The 18,824-nt window shown below is 43.0% G+C and overlaps 1 protein-coding gene and 1 long non-coding RNA gene across 2 annotated transcripts in view; one reads left to right on the top strand and one right to left on the bottom strand.

Annotated features, from left to right (window-relative positions):
• The window catches only part of TMEM163 (transmembrane protein 163), a 169,356-nt gene extending 164,038 nt beyond the window's left edge, over nucleotides 1-5,318 (top strand). Inside the window, exons 7-8 of the mRNA XM_050916038.1 lie at nucleotides 1,614-1,755; nucleotides 4,141-5,318. Coding sequence (XP_050771995.1) covers nucleotides 1,614-1,755; nucleotides 4,141-4,201 — 203 coding nt within the window. The 3' untranslated portion in view covers nucleotides 4,202-5,318. The remainder of the gene's footprint in view (nucleotides 1-1,613; nucleotides 1,756-4,140) is intronic.
• Nucleotides 5,319-5,354: 36 nt separating this feature from the next.
• Nucleotides 5,355-12,674, bottom strand: LOC127030095 (uncharacterized). Its single transcript, XR_007768288.1, has 4 exons — nucleotides 12,589-12,674; nucleotides 9,813-9,944; nucleotides 7,836-7,906; nucleotides 5,355-5,404 (listed from the first exon to the last, which is right to left on the bottom strand). It is a non-coding gene; the product is annotated as an uncharacterized LOC127030095 (long non-coding RNA).
• Between the last annotated feature and the right edge of the window lie 6,150 nt (nucleotides 12,675-18,824).

The raw sequence follows: 18,824 nt of genomic DNA on the forward strand, positions 1-18,824 counted from the left end.
CTAGGCTAAAAGCTGTAGCAGGCAGAGAATTAGAATCTTTGGCTATGTTTAAACTAAATTATTTTCCCTACAATTTCCCACTATTCCTAATACTAGAGCATTTAAAGCAATATGTCTTCTAATCTTGCTCCAAGCAAGCCTAAAATGATCTCTAAAGTGCAGGCAGATGCCACCATCTGATCCATACAGACATTCTGACCACCAGTGCAACTACACCCTTGTTAACAACAGTGGGAAATTATAGAATGAGGACATGGCTTTTGAGGACTGGTGGTGGAAGGTCATTGTTCAGCAGAAAACAAACCACCGACTGTGAAAGAGTGAAACAGTGAAGTGTGAGTTTGGGAGGAAAAGGTGGCTGCAAATATGCAGCAAGAGGAAGGACTTTTTCTTTTAAAAAGCAGGATGTCAAGGAGCGACAGTAAATGCCCTAGAAGAGGAAATGTCTTTGAAGGGCCAACCTGATAAATTAAAAGAAAGAAAAGTAAAACATTTAGATTGAAAAGAACATCATCAAGCCTGCAAACAGCTGACTGGGAGTGACAAGTATGCAGGTCTTTTGAAGTGTATGGGGAATAGTCTGAGCAGGCTTACGCTATTACATCCAGTAATGTATTCAGCTAGAAGATGAAGCTCCAATATATATTAAAGCAGGATATATGGATCAAAAGAAAAACAAATATTAAAGTGCAGTTCTCTGACGTTATGATGTAAAAATGGCACTTTCATATTCATCAGATCTGCTCCAAGTGTGTATTCACAGACAACTCTACTTCAAGTCACAGAAATACAGCACACACTATGGGAGAGTGAGATGGAGTTGTGTTCTTAAGTTACTTACTAATGTCTTACCAGTTAACACAGGCACACAATACACTGAGATTGTATGTGTATTTTTAAGGGCATCTATGGATAGCAACAGGCCTACACAGTGACAGAGTATTATTTGGCCTGCAGAACCTTTATCCGTGGTATTATGAAAGACAGATGCCAGCCTGAAACACTGAGTTTGCAAGTCTTGAAGTTAGAAAGAAGATTGTGTATGTTCATTTTTCAGGTAGTAATCTGGACACTGGTGAGAAACTAGCTATATAGAACCGTAAGGAGGCCATTAAAAGAAAAGGTCACTTTTCAGATAGAATGACCCTTGGACAGATATCCTGAAAGTGGCAAAGCTGCTCAAGGAAAGACTCAGTGAATAGGATTTAGAATGGAAACTGAAAGGGGAATGTAAAGTGGTGGCTGATGACTGAACAAGAGAGACAAAGGCAAGAATTGGACGTTACCTCATTCATACTGGAAATGAAAAGCACCAGCAGGTCCTAGGATATAAAGGGTGGATACTGAACATTCCAACTCTGATTTTTTTCCCCGTAGCCTCATAGTAAACTGTGTCTGAGCATGTGCTAGAGACCTGTGCCACCTTTCTCAGCACAGCACAGCATTAAATGGCCTCTACTCAACAGTCACAGAGACTCTCTGCCCTCTGTGCTACTAGGTGAGGTATAATGGCTTTTGTCCCCACAGAGTCTCTTCACAGTTGAGGCAATTGAGCTGATGCTAAGAGATTGAGTGCTTCCCTTGATTTGTATGGGTTATTTTTTCTCTTCCAGGTTTCAACTCTCTTGTAGGTGGAGTAATGGGATTTTCCATCCTTCTAAGTGCAGAAGTTTTTAAGCACAATGCTGCTGTCTGGTACCTGGATGGCAGTATAGGAATTTTAATGGGACTTACAATACTTGCCTATGGAGTCAAGTGAGTTAAACTTATTTTTGTAATTTGCTCTGTCAGCAATGCATTAGCAAGCACATTCATTCATGATCTACAGTGCTAAATGTCTTGCCTGTTAATGAACACGATGAGCACAATCCTCACTTAAAATGTCTCTCTCTTCATCTGGAATGCGTGTGCACACCTGCACATTTCTGGCTGCTAGCTACTGCAGTGGGAGCTTGCAGCATGGCAGCTCATAACACATTACCACAGATCCTGTTAGTTATTGAAGGCAACAGTGTCTGAGAGCAAAGAGAAGAATGCTGTTCATTAATTCTTCGGGAACCTAGTCTTCTCAAGTAGATGGGAGGAGGAGAGAGGCTAATTTCTAGGTGGGCTATGGTGTACTTTCTATAGCACTCTATGGGAGAACAGAAAGTTTCTAGTCACTGAAAGGTGGAAAAAAAACCACCTTTGTACCATCCCCCTGAACATCTAGTCCCTTGGGCATGTTTAAGGTTTATTTGTTCTCAGAATATTCTTTTTTTTATTATTAAAGTAAGAATGGTTATTTCTTCCAGAACAAAACAATATTCCATTAATCCTACAATGAAAACAGAATAGTTATATAATAAAATGGAGCCTATTCATATACCAATTACGTTTCACTCAACACATCTCTTCTGTTAAGAGGTATTTGGTATTCAGTACAACACCTTTAACAAAAGGATTGTTGGTGTTTCAGATATAAGTGTCAGCTGATAGAGGTTTATGTATCTTTGGTGTAATAAATCTCTGGAATGTAGTATGGTAGCTGTCAGCACAGTGTACAGTGTGGTGGCAGTGGGATTTAAAAAACAAAAGCTAGTTTATGTTACAGAGAAGCCAAAAATATTATAATTTTAGGGTCACCATAACCTAGCCCCTTGTGTTTACATCTTCTAAAATACAGAGATGTGCACCTGGTATTGCTTTGTTTTAGCTAAAAACTATTTTTATGTGGACGTATTTTTTTGGTTTAATCAACAAAATTTTAGCTTTGGGATATTTACCTTTGAACAACAGACGCATAATTCTGGGGGCAGAATTCCTCTAAAATATTTTTATGGCACATTTCTAAGCCCACTTTTTCCTCTGTGAAATATAGGGAGAGGTGAGCTGCTCCATAGCAAAGGCTGAGTTTAAATTATACACTGGATGTTGGCCTCCCTCTCAAACACTACAAAAGACACCGTATATTGGCTTGGAAAGTGATGCGTCAGCCTAGACCCAAAGAATTTTTCTACTAGTGAATGGGATAAGGGATTGTTGAATGGTGACGCTAAAATTGGAGATGAAATCCTGGCCCCAATGAAATCAATGGGAGTTTTGCCATTGACTTCTTTGGGGCCAGGATTTCACTGCAGGTGTTCAGGGTGATATATGTCTTTAGGGTTTTTTCCCCCCATTTCGTAGGAAAATAATAATAAAAATGATAGAAGCTATTTTATTGGACTCCCCTTGCAGAGAGCTAGTGCCCAGACCTATGATTTTTATCTTATAATGCACTTTGGAAAGTTAACATTTTAATTAGGAATGCCACTCCTATAAATGAAGGAATGTGCTCTTGTAAAATCATTGGCATCTACATTCTATAGCAGAGGCAGGATATTCTGGCCAAATGCAGAGGAGAGACGGGAACATTACAGTAGAAAAATGAAAACATGACAGACAGAACCCAGAATCTTTCAAGTATATCCCTTGACTCCCACACTACTGCTTTGGATGGCCAGGATCTGCCATGGCCAGTCAGCACTCCAAGCAGATTCCACCTGTACAGCTTACCAGCACTGCCTTGCCAGGTCCCAGTCACTCTCACTTCTGGGGGAAAGTGCTAACAAGTTCCCATGTCTTTCTTGGGCATTCAAGCCACTGAGGAATAAGTCTTGCTGTGAGTTCTGGTCAATGAGCAGATTGCACTAAGGGTACAGTCTCTGCCATTCTCCTCCACCATAACATTTTTTTCCAAAGCAGTCTTTGTGTCAGCAAGGGGATACATCCTCTCCCAGGCTGGCAGAGCCAACCCTGATTCAGCCAGAATTCCTCCAGGGGACTCACACTGCAGCACTATCCTGCTCCTCATCCCCTCCACCTTCACACTGGGCTATGGCTTCAAGACATAACCTATCCCCTTGTGTTTACATCTTCTAAAATACAGAGAAGTGAACCTGATATTTCAAATGCTTCTGAGGGAGAACCCACCTCGCCACCCCTTGTGCCTCCCCACAGCTTCTTAAAGGTTGAGCAAGGCCGGTTCTGGGCCTGCTTTCACTCTGATCAGCAGTGAAGAGATAAACCTTCCTTCATGAGAGTGCCTAACACAACTCCCCTAACTGTGTGCTTTCGCCTTATAGCTTGACCTAAACTCACTTGTGCTTTTATTTCCAGGTTACTTATTGATATGGTCCCACGTGTAAGGCAAACACGTCATTACGAAATGTTTGAATGAAGACAGATCCCCTCTCCTTTTTACGGACTGTGAAACTGCAGCATCATATGTTTTGGCAAGTGGTGCCACTGGTATTTCACTGAATATGCAGTTTGTTTCCCATGTTATATTTTCTTTTAAAGTTTATTTTAACGGGAAATCTCTCTGTATGACAGGCAAATATGTGCACTGCTTACAACACAGCAAAACAGCAGCATTTTCCTTTCAAGTAAGCTATTGAATCCCGTGATGGTAGAAAACATACATAATTTGCAATTCCAAACCAGCTGCTGTGTTCTGTGTTCTAGAGTGAAATTGTTTTTATTGATATAATAGATGTCTGTAGATAAGAGGTGCCAGTTTCAGGTTTTTTTTTTTAATGTTGGCTCAAACTTTCCAAATTTGTGCTGTAACGTTTAATTACAGCCATTGCCAACCACTTCAGCTCACAATTCAACAAAGGTACTGTATGTAGATTATGGATGCTAACAACCATCGCTTAAAGGCACTGAAGTAAATAAGATTTTTGTCTCAAGTTAGGAGGATGGACCTCACAGAAAAAACAGCACAAGACCCACTCATTTCTATTATCAGAGTTTAATTTCATACTATTTTATTAATCCTAAATTATCTAAAATACAAGTCCTCTTCTAATTTGAATTTCATTTTTGTTTAACAACTGATGCACACAGTACATTGCTTTGCATGGACCAAATAAGCACAAAGAGTATTACTGTATAGATAAAAGCCAAAATGAAGCACAAGAAGGACCAGTATGAGAAATGTGATTCTCACTCTTTTATTGTACCATACACAAATGTACCAGTATTTGTAACTATGTGGCTGCTGTGTTGCCTGATGAAGGTACGGCAGTGACGGCTTTGAACTGCGGTGAAACACAAAGCTACTCAGATTTAGGTTATTCTGTAAAAAACAAAAAACTGTTCATCCTTCACCACACATTCCTATGTATTTCTTAATATCCTACTTATAATATCCAAGAACCATGATGTATACAATAAAACGTATCTATTTTATACAGTACCTGTAAGTAGTAACATTTGACAGCTGTTTCCAGAATGTATCGTAGAACAAAGTCTTCCTGTACAGCAGCCCATTAAACTAGATTCTCTGGTCACTGCAATGTCCTCCTTACTTTGTATATTTCAGGTTGGCTTCACTGTGTGAAGAAGTGAATCAGTGTTGAGGCATTTCATTTGTTCCCTGGTGGGTGAGAAAAGCAGCTATGCTATCATGGAGGTCAGCATAATACATCAGGAAGCAGGGAGATTTACATTCATTTGGTTGAGAACATACAACAGCAGACCTACAATCAAATTGTCGAGAAATTGATAACAGATTGCTTTTTGATACATTATGTTTATATAGCACCTTTGATTCCCAGTCATAAAGAACTTACAAATTGTTGGACCAATTCTGATATCCTTACTCAGGGGGACTGCAACTGAGTAAAAACAGACAGCTTGATGGTTCCACTATGTGATAATTCTATGCCCAAGTAAAGCCCAAAATACTCAACAAGGTTATGATCTGTATTACCGTAGTGCCGAGGAGCCTCGGTCATGGACCAGGATACTCTGGTGGTAGATGTACAACACACACAACAAAAAGACAGTCCCCATTCCAAAGCGTTTACACTCTAAGAGACAACAGATGGATAGACAGACAGGCAGATGGGGGAGTACAAGGAAACAATGAGACAGAATTGGTGGTCAGCATGACAGGGTGGGTCTCAATGCACCATCAGCCTAAACACTGTCAAGCTTTTCTGAGGTTCCACTCAGTTTCTTCTGCATTCTTCCTTTGGGGAGAGTGGGGCCTGGCCCCCCCCATCCCCAGAAAACACTGAGGGGGCAGGCCCACAAATGTAGAGTTTGGGAATCTCTGGCAAGGGGGCACAAGGCCATCTTCACAGAGGCCTTCATAGCATCTCTCAGCCACCTGTTACTTTGCCCACTTTCAGCAATCTTTAGCAGATGCACTACTTCCCCCCACCAAAATGTCCCCTACTTTACGGGACAGATACAGACAAGTAATGTAGCCTCTGGCCATGCTTTCCTAGGAAATCTGTAAGTTGTTACTGGGAGTAGCAAGAGCCCTGGCATTCTACTCTTGCCCCTTTCATAGTTACAATCTTAGGATTTAGATGGATCTGTACACACACACAACTGAAAATAAATTAATCAGTTCACCCCTTCCCTCTGGGATGGGACGTGCTGCTAAACAGCACAAAACCCCATAGTTCTTCATTAGGAAGTGAAGACTGCTATACCCAATTCATATTGCTCTGCTACTACAGGAGTGGTTTACAGTCTTCTGTTTCCCCCAATTGTTCTGTATGGAGGAAACATGGGGTGGAAAAATGCATCTTTCACTGTGAATTGGATTTTCATTCCCTAGCATTTAGGTCTTTTGTACTTAATTTGGGTTAGTTCAAGTCTGTACAGTGCTTTGTAAACAAAGTTTTTTTCAGTGCTGAGTAGTAATAGTAATATCCATACTGCCACTGGTAATATTAAAGATCATTACAGGCCATTCAGCAGTACATACAGCACTTTTCAGCATCACAGGGAGATAGGAGCACAATCGTTAAAGTAAGCACCAGGTAACAAAGTATAGGACAAACCTCCACAAAAGCAGTAGCCTATTGCAGTGGATTTGCCATAGGTTGGATTTTTTTTCTTAAAACAGCAATGCAAATTTGTACTGTGGTCCATTAACAGTTACCCAGTGTTAGGATGCATTTACTGATTAATTTGTCTAATGCAAGGATGCAGATTCAGCATATTCTGTGCCAAAAATACTAACTTACTGCTAACCATGTATATATACACGCCCCTCACACACACCATAGTCTGTTTCCAGAGTCAGGAAAATCTCCGCATTCCTTTATTTCATGACATACCCTAGTTTTCCTTTCCCATGCAGTTTGCCCCTATTGTCCAACATTCTTAGATATCTGTACCCAGTTATAATCATTACCGAGTATTAAAACTAACAGTTACTTTTACTTATTACTTTAACAAAAGCTTAGCAAAACACTGCCTTGCCCTTGATGATCTCTACATATGCCAAGAATAAAAGCCTCACTTGGCATAAGGCAGAGCGTTTAATAATGCATTAATTTTGGGTAGTGCCAGAAACTATTTTCCAAAGCACAAACTAAATGAAGTCATTCATCAAGCTTTTGCTTAGTCCCGCTTATTGTTCCATCATCCTTTTTCTTTGGTAACTTGGAGCTCCTTGTAGATATTGATGGAGCAGATGCTGATTGAGAAGAGCAGATGATTTAAGTGCCCTACCCATAAATATTCTTCAGTGGAACCACAGACTGAATGTAGCGGGAGAACTCGTCATGGCTAGCAGAGTCCTTTTCTGCCTCTTCAGTGACATCAGTGCTCTGCTCTCTTCAGCCTCACTACTTTTCATAGGAATGGCCCTAGTGGATCAGACCTGAGGTCCATCTAGTTGTTTCCTGACTCCAACAATGGCCAGTACCAGATACTTCAGGGGAAGGTGCTAGAGCAAGAGAAGGGTTAGCCACTTCCTAGCTTCTAATGTCACTGCTCCTTGTATGGAAGTCACTAACATTTGGATGCACTGAAGAAAATAAACCTTTTCAGTCAAGGACTACCTTGAAAGTTGTTTTGCTTGTCAGCATTGCCTAGTACTTGATGTAAACAGGAGCATACGACTGGAAACGTGCTGTTGTGAAAGAAGAGAAGTTAAAAGGTGAACAACTGAGAGGTCTCTGAATTAGAACTTCAAAATGCTTCTGATAAAAAGATATATGTAGATACAAACAGGATTATGTCCTTGGCTATGTAGTTCACAAACATGATCTGTGACTGACCCCTCAAGAAAGTGTAATTAATTCCTATTTAGCATTGTTTAAATTAAACTAATTCCAGCAGATTTTGAATTGTCATAGGTGCTTGAAAGGCCATCTGTGATCATCCAGGAGCCAGTCATTCATTGGCATGTAAATACAACCCCACCCCCAAAACAAAACAAAAACCAAAACCCATTTGTGATGATATTTTAATCTTTAAGAGGAAAAAGCCAAGAGTAGCAATGGAGAGACAGTCTAGTATTCAGAAGTGAAGCTAAACCTATCACAGTTTGTGTGTATTCTTCTGTGAGAGATTGAATTTCATCTTAAAGGGTAATTTTTATGACATGTTGCAGCAGTGAAAGAGATAATTGCTTATTTAATGTACAAAAAAAACCCCATGCTAGTAAAACAGCTAGCAAAATCATCAGTGTTATTTTGTTTTGTTCATTACACATCTGTTATCTGGATCTTAGAAAAGTTACATAATCAACATTTGATTGGAATCCAGGAAACAAAAAACGGAGAGCCTGAGCCTGTTTCCAGAGAAGTTAATAGAAGGCAGGATTTTCAAAAGAGACTAAGTAATTCGGGAGCACAAGTACCATTGACTTCCATGGGACTTATGCTCCTCAGTCATTTAAGTGCATTTGAAAAATCTCACCCTTAATGCTGAAGTTGAATTATATTGGCCAGATTTCTTTTGTTGATCATAGCTGCTGGAGTAAGTTGTTAATATAAAATGGCCCTAGTTCAAAGTGATTCTACGGAAATGTGTGCGCACACAAGTGTGTCAGAGAGAGAAACGTCGGTGTTCGTACAAAAAAGGATCTCAGAGCATTGGCTATAGCAGTAAGTGCAGACTGGCCCATGGTAAAATCTGCCATAGTGCACATTGCAAATACACCTTAATAGTTGATATTCTGGGTATGATACTGATTCTCTTGAACAGAGACTGCAAATTTTGCCATCCTAGGCAGCAGTTCTGCAATACCCAATATTGTATTAATTTAGATGGAATAAAGGGCCCAAAGAATCAAAGGTGTTAACATAACAAAGTCACTGTCCAACATCAGACAGCTTTAAACAACATTCATGGTCTGATATACAGCCTGCTCATTACCATGACAAATGCACCTTTAAAAATCATTCGAACCTTTTATTAGAGATACAGACAAGAAGAAAAACAATTAAATAATTTAAAATGTAAAGTACAAAACAAGACTTTTCCTTTCAACATCCCTTGTTCCCTTTAGCAAGAGAGAGTTTTTTGGGGGGTGGGGAACCCTGTCGGACAGTCTCTTCAAGATGGTAATAACTGTCCTTTTGGGGAAAGGAGGAGGAGTTAGTAGAGATGGGCTGCAGCTGTTGTTGCTGCTGCTGTTAAAGTTCAATCCTGTTTCCTAAAAGACTAAACAAGTCGGAGTAAAGAGGGGGCAAGAAAAGAACCCAAAGTTAGAAAATGCAGCTTCTGTCTCTGGTGTTGACTTTCACTTGCAACCTTACTGCTGGAAAAAACACAGGCATGGTACATGGTCTTATCAGCTACTCTGAGACATGGTAAACTTACGTCAGCAGTGGGCTGTTCAGGGCACTGCATTTAGTTTCTTCTAGGTTTACAGCACTGTTGCAAAATATGCAATCTTGGTTGGCTAAGCCAGACTCTCATTACCCAGAAAGAGCAAGGAGAGGGATAGGAAAAAGAAGGAATAAGCTAGGCAAGGAGAAGGTGTAATTGGATTGGGGGGGGCGGGGAGAGAAAAAGCTTCAGCATCCCACCTGGTGTTCGGATTTCAGGCAGTGGAGGTGATGGTGTCATCTGAGTCCCTCTCTCTTTGGCCCAGTCTGGTCAGAACATCTCTCAGGATTAGGATGAAGGGCTGGGGTCCCAGGAGATGATGGGAGTGGCAGCTACAATGGTAAAGCTCAAGCTTGCTCTAGTAGCCAATTTTTCTCTCCAAAGTCTCTTTAGGGACCCAAAAAGGGAGGGCAGCATGGAATAAATCTCATTTTTGTCCATGAATTGGACCTAATTTTTCACGCACCTATTTTGGTTAATTGATTTCCGGTGCTTTACACTTTTCTTGTTTAAGTCCATGAGTTCTATCAGTAGGCCTTTTTGTCCCAGTTGCAGTGTCCCAGAGCCAGGCTCGTGCCAAAGCCCAAAATGTCTACACTGCAGTTTTATGGCCCTGCAGCCCAAACTCCAATCATCTGACCCAGACCAGCTGCAGGTGTTTAATTGCTGTGCAGACATACCCTTAGGCAGGCCTGTGAGGTAGGTAAGCACTACCGCCCAGCTATTCTCTTTTTTAATGACAGAGAAACTGAATCACAAATTACATTCACTTCCATTTTTACCTAAAGTTAGATTTTTGAACCCAGCTTTCCAGCTAGGAAAAGTGCACTAACATCCTGTGTTCATTTGCCCACCCACATTCCCATCTCCCATTGTCCTCTATTCAACAATGGCATGAAAGGAAGCAGCATGCTTATCTGTGTGTAAGTCACAAGTCTAGGATGTTCCCTACAAAACATTCTGTTCTAGAAACCGGTTTGAAGCAAAACCCCCATATATAAACCATAACAGACTCTAGATGCACATTTCAGCCTGGGTCCACAGCTAATATCATCCAGTCCAATCCCTAATGCCCATGGAATAAAAAGCACTATTACATTTGGCCTCCTTGTTGGCAGTACCAGCAGAGGAGCCAAGTAATGAATGAGGATGGACCTCCTAGTAAGTGTTGAGAGACAACAGGCCAAGTGCGGAAGCTTGTCCTGCCATAGACGCCCGCTCCCTAGGCTATCAGTCCAGCACCTCTCCCAAGGGATGACTTCACTTTCAGTTTTCAAGTCTCCTATGATAGTGTATTGATTGGGAAACAAACTTGCTATTTCTTGAACTTCAAACACAAGGTGCTGCCACTTGCTCTGCTCAACGCTGCATCCTCTCTGGGAGCTGGCCACCTACTGATCGGGGGGCACACAGTACACCACCAGGTTAGGGATGGACAAACACAGACATAACTGACTTGAGAGACCAACCAAAGACATTAAGTCCACAGAGCCCCCGGAAGGTAGGTTTTAAGTAACTACTCTGATGAAGGCCTAACACTTTTCTAAATCTGTTTAGCAAGTAAATAGAAAATGCTTTTTCCCCCCAGGAATAATGACACTGCTTTCCGAATCAGTATAATTGTTTTGTGATCTTGCTTCTTAAAAGGCACACGCGTTATAGCATTAAAAGTTTCCCACATCAGAAGGATGCTATTCATTGATTTAAGTCTATATTGAAAGTGTTTAACCCTTTGCCTCACCAGAACAAGCTGTTGTATACACCAGGCCAATTGAAAATAGGTAGCAAGTACAAGAACTGCATTTACTGGGTCAGTGCCATTTATGTGTCACACACAAGCCTGAGTTAAACTGGATTACACAGTGGGTCAGTAGGGAGATAGCGCACTAGTACTGACAACAGCCAAGAGCCTAGTGCATGAGCACCTTGCTATCAGCCAGATAAGCCAGTGCAAACACTGACTTGATTCTGTCATCAGAACCCCACTGCAAGCCCTACCGGCAGATGCCTCCAGAAATCATGAGTCAGGCTCCAAAAGCCATGAGACTTCAAGTTTTTCTCCTCAACCATGAGGACTGGACACTTAAATGAGAACAAAAACAAAAACAATGAAAGCCGGGCTCTCACAATCACATGACTCCAGGAACGGAGGCTTTTAGCAAAACACCAGATATCATGAGTCTCGATAGCATCATGAGTGTGTATTTGGTGGGCACAGAAGTAGAAACAGCCTTTACCTTTTGCTCAAGTCAGCCAGTCTGGGAACCTCAGAGCACACTGGGCTCTGCAGGGCTGGCAAAGGAAAGGATAGGAGTAGGGCTCCCTGAATTACCTCATCTCCTTGGTAGCCTCTGCCTTTGGGATTTCTATGGAGCCCAAACTAGAAATTGAAGCTGCCTATCCCAAGAAAGGGTGTTGGTAGGTGACCTCCCTGCCTCTGTCTCAGCTGCCCCTAAAGACACAGAGAGGCCATTTTCACTGCCCTGCTCCCGGGGGGTTGAATCAAATCCCACCACGTGTGACTCTGAACAATTCACACATTTCAGTTTCTCCCATCTGTAGAATGGGGATGATTCAAGGGGATGCTGTGAGCATTTGTACTGGTATTGCTTTGACAATATGAAGCATTACTTATTAATACCACAATCAATAATGGCTGCTACTAGGAGGAGCCCCGAAGTCTGCAGAAACTCTTTCCCCACAGGGTCTGCAGAAACCCTTTTTACTGCATTGGTGTATTTCTGTTTAGCACGAGGATTCTCTGGCACAGATGTGCCGTCTGCTGAAATGCAGGAATGGCAGGCAGTGGGCTGAAGCTGGACTGTGCCTCTCTCCAAGCATCTCAGTGATGGGAACAGAGCAACACCAGTATTGTCAGAGCATCGCAAGCAACCAACTCCTAGCCCAGGCTGGAGCGTGCAAACTCTCCCTTCTCCAGAACATTGCGTCAGCAGCTCAATAATTTTTAATTTTTACCTGTTGCAGCAACTGCTTTGAATCAGTATCCAGTAGTGAGCGAATCCCTGTTTTTTCACAGAAAGACAGCATACAGTTCAGCAGGATTTGAGGCCTCTGTAGGACAAACAACAGGAGGTGCAGTTCATGCCTATACGTATGCGGCCTCTACAGTGCCTGCCATACTATGCCTGTTTAAACCAGTGCAATTAGCACATGATTTTCAGTAGCATATTGACATCCCTCGCCCCAAAATTTTAATACAAAACCTGTTTAACTCAAAGGTTAACCAAATTAGCAAGATCAGGAATTCCACATAAGGAAAAACAATTATGGGCTTAGAGGTTTAATGCACTTGGACAACTCAGCCTGAATTGCAATGTCCTCCCATGGAGGAGAATTGATGGAGCTCAGAGTCAACTCTTCAGTCCTGACCCATATCGATGATGACCCTGTCAGATTCAGAGTGAGGCTTTTGGGAGCGGGGACTTGGTGGAGGGATCCACACTAGGCTGGATAAGATCTTACTGAAACCAGGCCTATAGATGAAACCACTGGTGCAAGAGGGTGCAAAGATCTGTCCTACCCCTGCCCTCTGTATCATTTTCAGTAAAGCAGCAAGATGTGTATTTCCACTCCAGGTCCCACCTTGCGCACATTTTTTCTTATGTGGTTGCACCTCTGCCTGTCTAACTGACATCACATCCTGTCTGAAAACACACCATTTCACAAAAGCCTTCCCATAATGTAAACAGCTAAACAGTTAGGGGATGAGGTGTAAAAGAGTTAAAATCATTCTCCAATCTAGCCAGATCAAGGGATGAGCAGTGTACACCGTTCTATTGATCTCAAGTGTCAAAGGAGTTAAAGATTTAATAAAACTCTTTCACTGTCCAATACTGAAACAGTTTTACAAAGGTTCAGGATTTTTCTGATTTGCATGGTTTCCTGGCAAACACCCAAACTTCTCAAGTTGGAAGTTTACTGACCTAGGAACAAAGAAATAGAAATCAAAACAAGGAAAAGCTGAAACTGAGTAATTATGAATAACAATCAAAACGTATTAAAGCCTCTCTCCTTTTGGAGGCAAAATATCAGTCTTACCAACAACCCTTCTTTGATGAAAAGGAAAGGGTTAATTTTACTCCCAGCCCTCATGTGTTCAGGGCATTCACTTTTCCTGTTTTTTTACAAACACACAGACACAAGGTGGGGGAAACAGCTTTTGTTGATGTTCTTGGAAAACTGGGCAGCTGGTCAGTCATGAATGGATGCTTTAGGCTTGCAAGTCGGCCACAACACCAGTTGCTCTGGACTCTGGCTCACATTTTGGTCAGGAATATCATCTGGTTGACACTGTTCTCCTCAAACAGAGCATGGCTGGATGGCCTGTCTCATCTCACTGGGCTGATGCACGCAATACAGTTGATTTCAGGATTCAGTGGAAAGGAGGGAGAAGGCAGAAAGCAACACATGAAAGGAAGGGAGACAGAGCAGGATCTTACATGCATCTGAACAGAGCCTCTGCAGCACTGACATCAGGTATCCCCACTGTTGGGCTGAGGACTGGATGTCATGATGACTTTTGGGACTCACAGGTGAAGTGCAAAGTTCCTTAAACAAGAGCAAGGCCCGATGACTTCCCCCAGGAAAGAAAATCCTCCGGTCTGGTCTGCTCCTTCTGTGCTGGGGCCAGGGAAGGTGAGATGACAATTTTGTTTCCAAAGTCTCCTTTTAAGAATCCCCAAAAGGGATGTCGGGGTGGAAAGTGTGCACCATAGTTCATCTCTTCCTCATTTCATTCACCAATTACATTCACTTCCATAAGGCCAACCTTGGCATAGAATCATAGAAGATTAAGATTGGACGAGACCTCAGTAGGTCATCTAGTCCAATGTCCTGCTCAAAGCAGGACCAACACCAACTAATATCATCCCAGACAGAGCTTTGTCAAGCTGGGCCTTAAAAACCTCTAAGGATGGAGATTCCACTACCTCCCTAGGTAACCCATTCCAGTGCTTCACCACCCTCCTAGTGAAATAGTTTTTGCTAATATCCAACCTAGACCTTCCCCACTGCAGCTTGAGACCATTGCTTCTTGTTCTGTCATCAGCCACCACTGAGAAAAGCCTAGCTCCATCCTCTTTGGAATCCTCCTTCAGGCAGTTGAAGGCTGCTATCAAATCCCCCTCACTCTTCTCTTTTGCAGACTAAACAAGCCCAGTTCCCTCAGCCTCTCCTCTCCTGATCATTTTTGTTGCCTTCTGCTGGACTCTCTCCAATTTGTCCACATCTTTTTTGTAGTGGGAGACCCAAAACTGGACAATACTCCAGATGTGGCCTCACCAGTGCTGAATAGAGGAGAATAATCACTTTTCTCAATCTGCTGGCAATACTCCTACTAATGCAGCCCAATATGCTATTTGCCTTCTTGGCAACAAGGGCACACTCAGGACTGGCTCTTGGTTTTTTGCTGCTGCCAAAGCAAAAAAAAAAAAAAAAAAAGGCTGGAGTGCCGCCGCCAAAGCAAAGGTGCCGCCCCAAAGGGCTGGAATCCCGCCCCTTGAGAAGTGCCGGGACACTGGTGCCTAGAGCCGACCCTGGGCACATTGCTGACTCATGTCCAGCTTCTCATCCACTGTAATCCCCAGGTTCTTTTCTGCAGAACTGCTGCTTAGACAATCGGTCCCAAGTCTGTAGCATTGCATAGGATTTTTTTGTTCTAAGTGCAGGACTCTGCATTTGTCCTTGTTGAACCTCAACAGATTTCTTTTGGCCCAATCCTCTAATTTGTCTAGGTCACTCTGGACCCTATCCCTACCCTCCAGTGTATCTACCTCTCCCCCCATCTTAGTGTCATCTGAGAACCTGCTGAGGGTGCAATCCATCCCATCATCCAGATCATTAATAAAGATGTTGAACAAAACCGGCCCCAGGACCAACCCCTGGGGTACTCCGCTTGATACCGGCTGCCAACTAGACATTGAGTCATTGATCACTACCCGTTGAGCCCAATAATCTAGCCAGCTTTCTATCCATTTTATAGTCCATTCATCCAGCCCATACTTTTTTAACTTGCTGGCAAGAATACTGTGGGAGACTGTTTCAAAAGCATAGGCAACTTTGTTCCTACATTTTCTTATTTATAAAATCCAACCTCAACATAGTCCTTGAGCCTTATCAAGGAGGCCTTTTTTGCTTGGACTAATTCAATTTCTCTGCCTGGTTCTCTTGCACCTGCTTGTAACATTCATTACTGAAAACAACGTGACCTACTTTTCATGGTTAGTTCCCAAGCATGCAAAATAAGGCTCTATTGTCACCACACTACTAACAATTCAATTTGATGCTAGCAGACATTTTACCACTTTGGCACCTAGATACATTGATGGGCAACAAGGCTACAGATTAGTTTTGCATCTGTTTTAATCCAGAATGATGGAATGCATGCTAAAAAAATTAAGCATGAGGGGTAACTGCATGAATGCACACAGGCTTTACTTTCCTGAAATGGAAACAATTCTGTGGCATAGAAGAAAGGTCCTTTGAGGAGCAGGGCCAGGAATCCGCAGCAGAAAAAGATCACCACATGTGTTCACATAGCCATGACAAACTAAACTATTTAATATAACTAATGGATAAAACATACAGTGGAGCCAGATGGAAGGCAAGATGACAACTTGCAGGCATCATGCAATTTCTTGTGTTCACCACTTTACATTTGTTTTTTAAATACAAATACTACTTATCTGAGCAAGTTTGAATGTGATGTTACTAATCAGTGGAAGAACACTGGGAAACGGACACTTAGAAATTGACATCACAACTCGGGTCTCTGAGTACTGTTATAGGTTTTTGCAGTATTATATAGTACTCGTCAAAATAGATGAAAAGTGGGTTAGGTAACAGCAAGAGGAGGTCACTTATCTGTAACTGGAGGTTTTTCAAGATGTATGGTCCCAATTTGTATTCCAAACATGAGTGTGCATGCATGCCATGCGCTGGAGATGAAAGTTTTCAGCAGCAGTGTCTGTTGACATGCACAGGCACCTTACGTTGCCACGTGCTCCAGGCCAGGTTATAAGAGGCCGTGCGGGACAACGCGTCCTCAGTCAGCCTCTTACCACTGATTAGGCAGTCCACGGCAGAGGTGATGGTGAGCAGGTACTGGTATAGAAATAGGGACCACACATCTCAAAGAACCTCCAGTTACAGGTAAGTAACCTCCCTCCTCTTCTTTGAGTGATGGTCCCTATCTGTATTCCAAATACGGATGAGTATGGAGCAGTGACCAGCTTGGAAGTGGATGCAAGGACGTGATGAGTAAAGCCTGCTCCAGGATGGCACATCCCATGGCTGCCCACTGGTTGATGGCATAGTGCGCTGTGAAAGTGTAGATGGAGCACCATGTTGCTGCACTGCAGTTCTTGTGCCAGGGGACATCTGCCAGGGATGTGTCATATTGGGCCTTCTGTTGGTGCCAAGGTGTGGCAGTAGCCGATGGTTGTGAGCGCTGGGATCGGGGGTGTCAACAGTCGGTGTGGGTTTGTACGGTGGGTAGGATTGCATAGGTTGCAGAGATTGCCAGTGGTGGGGGGCCAGAGTGTAAATCCCGAGGGACCGGAGGGTCATCCTCAAGTCTTCTAGGGAGCGTAGATCATCATCCATTTTAGTGGATAACAACTTGTCCTCATTGAAGGGGAGGTCCTGGATGGTGGATTGGACTCCCTGGGAAACCCAGACGATTGGGGCCATGCTTCCCACATCACCACCACTCCCCTGGCCAGGGAGCAGGAGGATGTGTCTGCTGCACCTACCATGGCGTAGAGGCCAAACTTGGCCATCAGGCACATCAGGCCAGCAGGGCAGAAACTGCTTATGTTTGTCTTGTGGGATGTCCTCCAAGAATACCGCCAGTTTGGCATAATTATTAAAATCATACTTCACTGGCAGAACCTGGTAGTTAAGAGATGTGGAACTGCAGGGACACAGAGGAGTACAGTTTGTGGCCCATGAGGTCCAGATGCTTCACTGCCTTATCCGGAGGAATGGAGGTAGAGAAGTGCTGGAGTGAGTGTTCTGTGGCCACATGCACTACCAGGGAAAACAAAGGGAGGGAAAACAAAGTCAGCCCTGTTAGCCAGCACAAAGTACCTGTATATCACCCTCCTGGGCATAAGAGCACAGGATGCCGACTTGTGCCACACTGTTTGTGCGGGTTGCATGATGGTCTGAACAGGCAGAGCTACACATGCCAGTCCCCAAGGTTGGAGAATGTCCAGCACTTGATGAAGTTGGTTCTGGACCTCCTCCAAGGGAATGCCTAGGTCGAGGTTTCACCCTCTGCAGCAACTCCTGGTACTGATGGTGATTGTCAGGAGGTGAGAGGGTCAGGGGGATCAGGGCCTTGTCTGGAGAGGAGGCAGCTGCCACCAGGATCGGTGGTACCAGGTCGAGCTCTGGATCCTCGTCCAGGTCCCAGTCAATCAGGCCCAGTGGAGGGGCTTGGGTGGGATGGTGTTAGGTCACCAACGGGTACGGCTGGTGATAAGAGTCCCACATGAGCCACTGGTGCCACGAGACCAGGTACTGTTGGTACTTTGGGTCCCAAGTATATGACGAGTGTGCTTGTCGCTCATGGAGAATGAATAAGGGCATGAGGTGTGGTTTTTAAAGCCCAGAATGCGGGGCATAATCCTCCAAGTTGGTGTGGTGAGGCCCTGTATGGGTCAAGTAGGTACACTAATTAATTACTTTATTTACAGGACTAAAATGAAAATAAGAACTATATAGGGACAGTTGCTTTCACAGAAACTACAAGCACGTGAAGAGATCATTTTGACTCTGACTATGCGATAAGGAACTGAGGGTGCATTGTCCCACATGGCCTCTTAAAACCTCTCCTGGAACACTTGGCAACATAAGAGGATCACGTGGGTCAGTGGACACTGCTGTTTAAAATCTTCCAGCTCTGGAGCATGCACACGCACATTTTGAATACATCAAGGGACCATCATGAAGAAGAATCCATATTTGACTTTTATTTCTGTACTACTACGATTTCCAGTTACATTTCTTGTACACACACAAAAATCAAAGTTCAAAAGAAAAACTTAATAGCAATAAAAATGAGAGATTTCTTTTTTATATTACTTGAAAAGCAGCAAATTACAGTTGTTTATAATTTATTAGTACTGATCATACACGTGGGCATTTTTACAATAGTAAACATAATATTGACAAAAAAGAGTTGGTCT

The sequence above is a fragment of the Gopherus flavomarginatus genome, chromosome 10, assembly GCF_025201925.1.
Source record: "Gopherus flavomarginatus isolate rGopFla2 chromosome 10, rGopFla2.mat.asm, whole genome shotgun sequence".
In the NCBI taxonomy this organism is placed as follows: domain Eukaryota; kingdom Metazoa; phylum Chordata; order Testudines; family Testudinidae; genus Gopherus; species Gopherus flavomarginatus.